Source organism: Typopeltis vanoorti, chromosome 18 (genome assembly GCF_054136105.1).
Source record: "Typopeltis vanoorti isolate ZY-2024b chromosome 18, IOZ_Tvanoo_1.0, whole genome shotgun sequence".
Taxonomy (NCBI): Eukaryota; Metazoa; Arthropoda; class Arachnida; order Uropygi; family Thelyphonidae; genus Typopeltis; species Typopeltis vanoorti.
The window spans coordinates 45,102,853-45,115,292 of NC_143566.1; the positions used below are offsets into that span (position 1 = coordinate 45,102,853).

Consider the following 12,440-nt stretch of genomic DNA (forward strand, 5'->3'; position numbering starts at 1 on the left):
TAAAGCCATCATATTGGATTATGACAATAATGGAGAGGTTATTCTGTCATTGTATAAGGTATGGATTATTGTACCCAGATTTGGACACTGAGTTTTCATGGTGACGAGGATATGCTGGAAAGGATCCAGAGAAGATTCCAAAGGTGGTCAGTCGTCTTTGGAATGTAGAGTACAAGGGCAGATTAAGAGAATGTAAGTTGCAAAGCCTCGTGAATAGGAAGGATATGATTGAGACATATAAGCTAGTCAGGGATTGTTATCAGGTTGACATGGAAGAGATTTTTCATAGAATGGGAGAGGGGCGGGGTAGAACAAGAGGCCATCGCTGGAAACTGTATAAGAAGAGTGTGAGCAGCAGAGTGAGTAGCAGGTTCTTTGCATTGAGAGTGGTTGGTGAGTGGAATTGGATGAGACTTTGTGTGCAATAGTGTATATCTCATATACACTATTGCACACATAATGAGTCTCTGACTCCATGGAAGTCAGATAATAATAATAATCACAATCTTCTGTGTTGCCCTCATCATTTTAGCCAAAACATCCATGAAATCCACCATCACTCTCAGATCTTTCATCACCTCTACCTAATCTAAGATATCCCCACCAATCCTATACTCTGTATCTCATCTTTGTTTCCCAAATTTTAAAACTATATACTTTGCTACATTAAACTGACATCCCCTACACACTCTCTCATTTAGACGGTCTATTCAAGTCCAGGTTCCAACAGATGCAATCAACTGTTTGTCATTTACATACAAATTGAACAAAATCAAAACCCTGGGGCACACCACTAGTGACTTTTGAGTTTATGTGAGAACCACCATTGGTGGTTCTCACATAAACACTGTGCATGAAGAATTGCTCCTGTTCATTTGATCTTTATGCTTTCCATAATTAAAATTATATTAAATGATAAATTAAAGTTATCCTACAATTGATTGCATTGGACTAATTAAGATGAGTGCAAATGCACTATGCACTTTTATAACTTTCATACGTCGATAAAAGTGCAATTGTACCATCAAATTGACGAATTTTGTAGTACAAGTTGCATAAGCCACCTGACAGCATGCCCAACCTAAATGGGCACGTGATGCCACTGATACACACACACGTATATATGTATACACAATGCACGCATGCACACAGAGTTAAAATAATAAACATATGAATAGGGAATACTTACAGCAACAAACACATCAATTACTTTTGGCACAAATGGAAGAAGGTAAGGATCAACAACAATAATCCTTATATGTACTGTAATTAAACATTTATTAAATAAGTTCAGAATGTGATATCATTCATATAATTGAAATATTAACATAAGCAAATAAAAGGATATCAATTGTACATTATACAACTTTTTTAGGTATGTTTTGCAAAATGCTTACATATCTATAAGATTCATTTTATCAGTTAGTCCATATGCTAGTATTCTAGGACTCTAGTGAGAAATATTCAACTGATTTGGTGTACCACCTCAATTTTAAGTGGATCATTTACAGGGACAAAGGAAAATAAAAAAGTGCTGAATTTATATATGAATTTATATATATATATCTCTACTCAGGCTATATGGAATTTCATAAGACAATGAATGATAATATCTCTAGTTCAATGTTGATTACCATTGGATCATTTTTATTGGCAAAATGATTTGAAATGAAAATGGCTTGATGAAATTCAGTAAGCTATGGTGTTCAGAATCTTCACTGAAATTTGTGAAATTGTTTCATTTCTAGTTTCAAATGGACCATTTGCAGTATCAAAATCAAGCAAAGCAAAAATTTATGTTTATACATAAACCAAAAAATTGGTCCATGTCAAAAATATGTTAATAACATGGTCATTGGACTTAAAAAAAAAAAAAAAAAAACGCTCAACAGTTTTTCTGAATAATGTAAATTTGTCATGACATCATGATACTACTTTTCAGAAAAACAACAAAAATAACGTCAGTAATCAAAATTTCAACTCTGAACAATTTCAAAGGAAATTGTTTAGAGTTAACTGTATGCAGAAAACAAGACTGCAGGCTTATTTAGATATAAATAAACAATTAGGTTCTTCGGCTACAAAGTTATGGTCTTATCAATTCCTTATTTCTACATGTTAGCATTCTCTTTAACAGTACTTATCTAGTGCAAGTCTTAACTACCTTAGTGGTCTGGCTCCTAATGTTTAACTCGCTGTCTGCACTAACACCCAAATCTCTAGCTTCACTGACTACTTCCAACAAATTTCCATTAATATAATACACTGCCTGTAATGTACTCTATCCAAAATGCATAACCTTATGCATAGCAACATTGAAGTGACATTTATTTATTGCATTTACCCATAAAACTAATCTCATATTCAATCTATAATCTCATATCTTACATTCAATATAATCTATTCAATATATAATCTTGTATTCCTCTAGCATCCACCCATAAGCATGGAAGTATGCCTCTATCCATCCTGTTTAAAAAGGATGATAAAATCAACCATCACAGTTGTCATTCGATTGCATTTGCCTCCTTACTCTCAAAAGTGATGCAGAAGGTCATCAACAACTTGCTCCTTCACTGTCTAGAGATTTTTCAACTAAACACCAATATGGATTCTGTTCTGCCATTCTCATTCTCAAGGTGACTTCCTCACTAACCTCATCCACATTTAAAAGGACACAGGTCATGGACAGATTTGGAGAAACTTGTGTGGTAGCTCTTGATATTTCTGAAGCATCTGATCACATATGACATTGAGGTCTTCTCACCACGGATACCTTATGGTCTCCCTCATGCCTTTGTAATTGCATTTCTATATTCCTCTATGGTCATTCATTGTGTTTCACACCTTTCTGCCATGGTCCATGTCTCTCTCTCATCAGATTTCTATCATTACTCGAGTGGCACAGGGTTAGTACTACTCTCACCTATTCATTGATGTATACATCAATAAACTTTCTTTTTCTCTCTTTAACTTCAAATTCTATTTCATATCTTTGCAGTACTTACTCTCCATTCCACTTCTTCAGTTGAAAACCCTACAGTACTCAAACAACTGAAGCTTCAAGATGACCTTCCATAACTAATATCTTAAACACAGACATCATCATCGTTCTCACATGGGAGTGAAGACAATTTAGTGAATTTCAGTGCTCTTAAAATACAGTCCTGTCACAAGAAAGATTCTACTTCCCTCCCTCTTACTTTTAATAATGTTTTGATATCCTTTCAAGATCAGTTTCCCCTTCTTGGGATAACTTTGACATCCAGATTATCCTGGCATAAAGATATTACATCAATAACCTCCTCAGCATCCAAAAAATGTACTATTATATTTCATTCAAAGCACTACTTCTCTCCTGCTCAACTTACGATACTTCAATTAATCTCAATTCTGACTGATCTTGGAATATTACTCTCACATATAGGTTGGTGCACCCAAAACCTCCTTATAATTCTCAATTGTATAACAGAAGAGGGCAGTCTGCCTAATAGGTGATCCACTCTCACAGACTCCTTTCAGTCATATTTATCATAAGCAATCTTTCTTTTAGAGAAACTTGTGCCATAGTTACATTACTTATTTACATGAAAACACAATGCATAGGTAGTACTATTTATTTGTTTAGAAGGCCAGATATTTCAGTCTAAAACTTACAGACCATCTTTGGTGGCAGTGACAGTTGACTACAAGGTAGAATGCAAACAATGGATTGACTTGAAAACAGAAAGAGCCACGTGATGTTATACGTACAACAGTGTAATGTTATAAATGAGGAAACACAGGTTAATCCTAACAGTAAAAAAAAAGCATTTAATGATGTGTTATTCTAATAAGACTTTCCTAAATTTTAGATAAAAATAGGCAGTCATTCCAATTCAAGTTCAGGCAGTGAAACAAGGACTCAGAACTCTTTTTAAAGAAATGCTCAAATTTGTACCAACAATGATGTAGTAGATGTGTTTCAGACCAAAGAATATTGTTGCCTATCTCTATCCCATGTTGAGTCAAGTCAGATTTATCAGATTTCCTGTAGTAAATATATGAATAATGTTCTTGTATTCTCTTTTGGAGAGCATCCATTTTAGCCAAAGTAGGACAGGTGGCAGTCATAGGGAACTTGATATACACCAGGGAGAGACATCAGTAAGTATTTATCTTCTTTTGAAGAGGGGGAAACAAGTTGATAGTTTATTGATGCTCCCAAACTGTATTTTGCAGAATTCTGTAAATCAGTTCTGAAATACCTGAAATGTAGGGGATTGGAACTCGACATGCTGTTATTTAGGTTAGGTTTGTAGGAGTCAAACAGATGTTGTGTAGTCGTTTCTGAGAAGCCATTTAATTTCATATTATTGTTAAGAGTTCTTCCTATAATTGATGAGGAGTAAAACAAATAGTGCTAGCACATTGAAATAAAGATTTTATGACTTAGAGGAATATGATGCTCCCAAGTCAGTGCAACTGCATCCAGGTGAGAAAAGAACTGATAGTTTGAAAGAGGCGTTATGCTAGGATGTCATGTTGAGGGCTACCTATTCAGCAAATTGTTGAAAAATTAGGCTATCCCAGGTCAACAATCAGTGATACCATACTGAGATGGAAGCACAGGGAGTCAACTGCAAGTGCTACCTGCAGTGGACACTCCACCACACTCACCAAATGTGACTGTAGGGTGTTATAAAAATATATTTAAAAAAACACCATTTGTCAACAGACATGCTGAATGCAGAATTCTGGGCATTGACTGGAACATGAATCTGCACAAAAACATTCAGAACCAAGGATCTGAATGTTTTTGATGAATATTGTGGCCCTACCATATTGTACCTGTTGTATCTTTTTGTTGTCGAAAGCGACAACATTCATTAGTGTCATGTCAACTGTTTATGACATGTGTTTCATTAGAAGCCAAGTTAGAGTGCCAAGAGTGACAGTGTGTTTTGACGAACAGTCAGAAAATGAGTTTCAAACAGAGAGCTGTGATTGACTTTTGTGTTAAACTTGGTAAAAGTTTTACCGAAAAGCATCAAATGCTTCAAAAAACATACAGTGATGAATGCTTATTCCATACTCAAGTTTACGAGTGGTTTAAGCAAGTTCAAAGTGGTCATGAGATGCTCGAGGACGACGAAAAGCTGGGCCATCCAAAAATTGGACTGAGCAAAGTTATCATCCAAAAAGTACGTGATTTCAGCAAAGAAAACCCGAAATCGTCCGTGAGATTGATTAAAGATGAATTGGGAATTCCAAAATCTGGTCTGCTCATAAGGACTTAAACTTCCTTGAAACGAGTGTTACTGGTGACGAAACGTGTTTTGAGTATGAGCCCGAAATAAAGCCAGAGTGCTAAGTGGAGCCCACCAGAAGAGGGGCATCCGAAAGAAAGCTGCTTGGAGAGATCAAAAGTAAAGACAATGCTGATTTGTTTCTATGATTCCAAGGGCATTATCCACAAAGAATTCGTACCGCTTAGCCAAACGATCAATGGTGAGTTTTATCTCAAAGTTTTGAAGCTATTGATAGCGAAAATTCGTCGCGTACAGCATGAATATCATGATGCAGGCAACTGGTCACTTTTGCACGATAATGCACCATCTCATCGTTCGAATTTTGTGAGTTTTTGAGCAAAAACCAAGTTTTAGTGTTGGATCACTCGCCATATTCACCAGATTTAGCACCCTGTGACTTCTTTCTCTTCCCCCAACTTTATTTGCCAATGAAAGCAAAGTGATACGACACCATTGAAAACGTTCAAGTGGCAGTAACCACGACCCTCAGTATGCCAAAAACCAATATACAAAACTCATTTGATGAATTAATTGACTGTGCCAAACGCTGTCAATTGTCAATCATTGTCAACTATTGTCAATCAATATACTCTCCCTCGAAGCTGAGGGAGAGTATACTGATTGAAATAAACGATTTCAATAATTATAATTGGCCTGTGTTTTATTTTCTATCAAAAGTTAGGTTTCTTTTTGGACAAAGGGTGTATGCTATACCTGCTACTGAGCAGATGGATGGGTGTGGAAGATGTCCAGTGAATGTTTCTTACCAGAGTGCATAACCCCCCAACTACAAAATTCAGAGGTGACAATATGATAGAATGTTCCTGTTTTTCCTGGTTTGGATATGGACCTCTGTTTGTGGTGCAACAAACACTGAACTCCAACATATATCTGAACATTCTGGGCAATGAAATGCTTCCTACTCTGTAGTGTTTCTACAGAACTGACCACTGTCTCTTTCAGCAAGACAATGCACCATCCATAAGGCTGCAGATGTAACTGTTGGTTTGTGGACATGAACATCCCATGCTTAAATGGCTTCCAAAAAGCCCTGATCTCCTTGTTGAACATCTGTGGGATAACTGGAGCAATGGGTAAGGTCAAGAAATGTCCACAACAGTCCAGGACATAATTACATGCCTACAGGAAGAATGATCCCCCAAATGACCGCTATAGTATGTTTGTGGAAAGTATGCCCTGTAGGATTGCTGCAATCACTGCAGCAAAAGGAGGTCCTACATCTTATTAAAGTGAGTGCCATGGCTGTTTGTTCCTCACACTATGGTATCTATTGCAGGGTAGACTTTATCATATACTATACTATGAATATCATTGAGTATATTTAACCTGAAGGAATGAAAATTTATACTTTAAATTCAGACTTTTTGAGTGTGTCTGTGAAGAGAAAAGAGAAAGTTACCTAACTAGACAATGTAGATTGTAGATATAAGTATATAAAAAGCTAGGAGGTAACTGGTTATGCTATACACATATGCCAGGAGAATCAAAAACAAAGAGGCAGAGTTCATTGCCTTGGTGAATATGGTTTGGCCTAAGATTATTGCCATTAGTGAAACCTAGCTATCAGAGTCAGATGTATTAACTGGAATTGAGTGTAAAAGGTATAGTATTTTTAGAAAGGAAAGAAGAAATAGAATGGGAGGGGAATACTATTAATGAGATCAAATGATTTATGCCCAGTTAGGGTAGAAAGTCATGAAACAAATAATAATGTCCCATGTAGCAGTGAGTTTGAGGCTATCTGATGTGAAGTCAAATTAATGGGATATGTGGTGGGATTGTTGTTACAGACCTGGTGGTTCAGGTGCTAAGGAAGATAAAATGCATCGCTAATTTATGCTGATAGGTACTAAGTGAGTAATTACTGTGGATGATTTGAATTATCCAAAGATTGATTGGGTAGAAGAGAAATCTCATGATAAGAATGAAGCTGAATTTATTGAGCTGTTGAAAAACAACATTCTCAAGTAGCATGTAAAGAAAGAACTCCAGGCTGAACAGTGTTAGTTTCGATCATAGCATCAGAAGGGGGTCTCAGTTAATAATGTGCCTGTTTTGCTACAAGTTGGCAGCAGTGATCAGGATTGTACTCTTCTGGGAGGTAGCTAACTATATGGATATTCCAATTAGGACAGGCTACATAATTTCCAGCTTTATATGTCAGCATACATGCTGACCTACGTGATGACAAACTCAGGAGAATAGTATCACTGATCCCATGGTATCAATTACTGAATAGGAAGGATATATGCAATGCATGGGAAACTTTGAAAAGTTGCTTAAATGAGGCAGTATCTTAATGTGTCCATAGGGTTAAAAGAAAAGAGTGAATTGTATTTGCAACTTGATTAAGCAAGATACACAAAAGAGGATGATGATGTGGCAAGAATATCTTGAAAATAAGAGTGAGGAATTATGAAATAAATAAAACCCAGGCTAGAAAAGTTATGAGTATAGTACAGAAAGCTAAATCAGACTATGAAAAGAAATTAATAGTGCAGGCTAAAGGCAATCTGAAAGAATTTTATCATTATGATACAAGAAAAATAAAAAGTTACTACCACTACACTGGATAAAGAGTGAGATGTGCACGAGAATGAGGTTCAAGCTGTTGCATTACCTGGACATCAGTTAAGCAATAGGGTAGATGGGATATCAACCAAAATGACTTTGCCCTTGACATGCTAAGTATAACTTAAATCTTGGCTGAGGAAATATCCCACAAGGAAAGGAAAGAAGAATGTAACAGTTCCATTGTACAAGGGTGTGCAAAAACTGATATGTCTAACTACTGACCTATCAATATCTTTGGAGTGGTGGTGAAGATGTTATAGAAGTTGGTAAGAACTCACATAAAGAAATGGGTTGACAGATAAGCTATTTTTTTAATGGGTTTAAAAAGGCAGGTCATGTTACTGTAATACTGTTAGACTTTGCTATGGACTCAATAGGATACCACTGAAAGGCTGTTGCATAAACTGGAGAACATGGGACTAGAATAACTATTACTTGAATAAGTGAGTGGCTGAAAGTGAGGTATCAGAAATTGGTATATTGGGGGTGGTATTCCCTAGGGATCAGTTCTGGAACACTGTTATTCAGTCTATACATTAATGATATTGGGAAGGAGCTGACAGGAGTTGTTTAATTATTTGATGATGATGCAAAGACAGACAGGCAAGGCAATCAGAGAGGATGTTGCTAATATATAGAACTTACAGAATGATTTGAATAAGCTGGCAGTGAGCAAATGATAATGGTCATCAATTCAATGTTATTAAGCGTAATGTTATGAACTTTGGTATGATGAGATTTTCAACTGCATAATTATATCAGCAGGGTTATACTAGAAGAAACTGATGAGGCTAGGGATCGTGGCATTATGGTGGATGGGAAACTGAAGTTCAAAGGTCACATTGTAAAAACTGAAAATACACTTACAGGATAATTGCAATGTTGAAATAAACGTTGACATGTGAGGACAAGGACGTGATATTGTCTCATTACAAAATCTTGATATGACTGCATCTGGGCTACAGTGCACAGATATGGTCTCTTGAGTTTAGAGGGGGATAAAGAAGATATGGAAAGGATGCAAAGAAGAGTATCAAAGATGATATCAAAATTATCAAATATAGATTATGAGAACAGAGAGCATATGAGAGCATGTGGGCTGCAAACACAGATTATTATTATTATTATTATTATTATTATTATTCAGGCCTCCATGGAGTCAAAAGACTCATCGTGGGAGGTCCTTCCTAAGAACATAGTCTGTCAAGACTCATTGAAGGGAGGTCCCCCCTAAGAAACACAAAGTCTATCATACCACTCCTTAAACTCATTGACCGTTCTCGCTCCCACCACTCCATCAGGCAATGCATTCCACGGTTCAACCACCCTCCACACAAAGAAACCACTCCTTACCCTCTTGCTCACAGTTTCCTTTCGTAACTTCCAGGGATGGCCTCTTGTCATCACTCCTTCCCGCTGTTCAACCAAGCGAAAGAGCTCCCCAGTGTCAACCCTGTAACCACCTCTCAACAGTTTAAAAGTATCAATCATATCACCTCTCCTTCTTCTATCCACCAAACTCTGCAGTCCACATTCCCTCAGCCGATCCTCATAACTATGCTTGTACAGTCCTGAAACCATCTTTGTCATCCATCTTTGTATCCTTTCCACAGCTAATTTATCCCCTTCAAATCCTGGGGACCAAATCTGAGAACAATAGTCCAAGTGTGGTCTGATTAGAGACTTATACAATGGAATGATAACCCTCTTATCTCTGCAGGTCAGTGTCCTTCTCATAACTGCAGCAATCCTCTGTGTTACCTTCACCACCTTTGCAATATGTACCCTAAACTTCAGGTTTCTATCAATCATCAACCCCAGATCTCTTGTCTTCCCTACTTCCTCCAGTATAACTCCTCCCATAGAGTATGCAGCATCCCATCGATGTTTCCCAAACCTCAAGACCTTACATTTTGCTGCATTAAACTGACACTGCCATTCATTTGCCCATCTATCTAGCTTATTTAAATCCTCTTGCAAGGCTACCACATCTGCACTATTACTAATAATCCTTCCCAGCTTTGCATCATCCGCAAACAACTGAATATCCCCTTGCAATCCACTGGCAATGTCATTGATATAAAGGTTAAACAATACAGGTCCTAGTACTGTGAGACCCCACTTGTAACCCTCTGCCTCCTTGAAACTGCTCCACCATACGCAACTCTCTGATACCTATCAGACAGCCAATCCTGAATCCAGTTGACCAATCTGACATCCAGACCCATGTGCTGCAACTTAAATATCAGCTTATCATGTGGCACCCTGTCAAATACCTTCGCTAAGTCTAAGAAAATTGCAGTATATGCCTTTCCCTCATCTAATGTTCTTGTAACTTTATTATAAAAGGCTAGCATATTGCTAAAACAAGAACGCCCTTACACAAATCCATGTTGACTCTCACAGATAACATTACCCTCATCTGCCCAATGCTGTATACGGTCCCTCACTACTTTCTCCAAGATCTTAACAACTACTGATGACACACAGACTGGCCTATAATTAGACACTTCCAGTCTGTTACCACCCTTATGCAATGGCGTTTGCGGCCCAAATGCTCTCATATGCTCTCTGTTCTCATAATCTATATTTGATAATTTTGATATCATCTTTGATACTCTTCTTTGCATCCTTTCCATATCTTCTTTATCCCCCCCTCTGAACTCAAGAGACTATATCTGTGCACAGTAGCCCAGATGCAGTCATATCAAGATTTTGTAGTGAGACAATATCACTTCCTTTATCCTCACATGTCAACGTTTATTTCAACATTGTAATTATCCTCTAAGTGATGAACAGGAAAAAAAGGGCAATGATCTGATAAAGGTTTATAACCACTGTGGGAAAACTGCGGCTCCCAAAGCTACTTTGTGCAGCTCCTGAGACAATATTGGTTTTCATTTCATTGCCATTTTTCCTAAACTTTTATATTAATAATCTATAGTAGTATAGTATGTACCAATATTAGAATATTTTATTTCATAAATGCTTTAAAGATAAGTAAAAAACAGATATTTTGAAACTTTAAATTTTTAGCATTTAAATGGTACTGGTCAAAAGGGTTGTTAACGTTGATTTTATTATCATATTTGGTTGGTAAAAAGTGTTTTGACATTTGATGGCCTGTGTCACTCTCGCTAAAATTAGTTGCAAAAGTGACTACTATGATCACTGCATTACCCACTGCCTCTGTTGCAGAAAATAATATTTTCTGCAGCTCTTGAACATTCAAAATGTATGAAAAGTTTTATATCTGGCTCTTATTACCAAAGAACTTGCCCATCCCTGGTCTATAAACTTCTGAAAGGGTGCTATAGGTTATCAACTGATGAAATTTTTTGTTATATGGAAAGTGGGGAGAGGACAAGGGGACATTCATGGAAATTAAATTTTTGTGTGGTTAAGAAAAGGGTGAGAGCTAGATTTTTCTCTCACAGAGCAGTAAGCAAGTGGAACAATTTGCCTGCTGAAGTGTGAGAGCATTTAGTGTAAATGAATTAAAGAGAAAGTATGACATCTGGGGTGGATGATCTGTGATCTCTCTCTCGATGAGTCCTTCACTCCCTAGAGGTCTCTGATGATAATAATAATAATAATGAAGATATTTAAGATATCTTCATTATAAAAATATGTTAGCAGATGATTTGATATGAATATATTCACAGTGTGGCATGATAAACAGGAAAAATCAAGAGGAAATAGAAAAAATGTCTGACTCAATCTACTCCAGAAGATGGGAGAATATTGTCTTAGCAAACAGATTCAGTGAAATTTTCTTTTGAACATGTATTTTTTCAACCATAAATATACACTTTGTAGCCATTCAAATAGAAGCTTTTCTATTTTCTAAAAACAAGAACTAATTATTGTGTCTCCTGTACAATATATATGTTTCAATAATTCATCAGTGGCTAATGACAGAGTAACAACAGGCAAAATCTTTCCCTTTGAAAAAGGAAAGAAAACTTATCTAATCATATGTCAGAATTCCCCAACTATTTCTTATAAATATATCAACCTCCCCCCCCCCCACAACACACACACACACATTATTATTATTAAGTGACACCTCCAGGGAGTCCAAAGACTCATCGAGGGAAGGCACCCACTCTACACCTCTCCATCCCAACCACTCAATCCACCAATTACAACACTGTCTACTGCCCACCACCACTGGTATTTTCACAGACAATCACAAACATCCATGCCCATGGTGGGATTCGAACCTGCAGCCTTTTAGCTGGAGAGCAGATACACTGACCTCTTGGCCAACGAGGCCAGCAACGTATTATTATTATTATTATAATTTTGGGCAACTCCAAAGAGTCGACAGACTCATCGAGGGAGGCACTAACATCATGTAAAGAACAACTATTTGACATTCACACAGTATTTATCATACCTCGCCTTGAACTCATTCACGGTCATAGCACCCACAACAGACTCTGGCAGCTTATTCCACTCATTTACCACTCTCCAAGTAAAAAACCTAGCTCTAACACCCTTGTTAACCACATTCTTGCTCAGCTTCCATGTATGGCCCCTAGTCCTCAC

General features: G+C 37.1%; 1 protein-coding gene across 1 annotated transcript in view; it reads right to left on the reverse strand.

Moving 5' to 3' along the window:
- Positions 1-12,440, reverse strand: part of LOC150096624 (CD109 antigen-like) — a 930,782-nt gene that overhangs the window by 743,918 nt on the left and 174,424 nt on the right. The window contains exon 6 of the mRNA XM_090407963.1: positions 1,190-1,263. Within this exon, the coding sequence (XP_090264089.1) occupies positions 1,190-1,263 (74 nt within the window). The remainder of the gene's footprint in view (positions 1-1,189; positions 1,264-12,440) is intronic.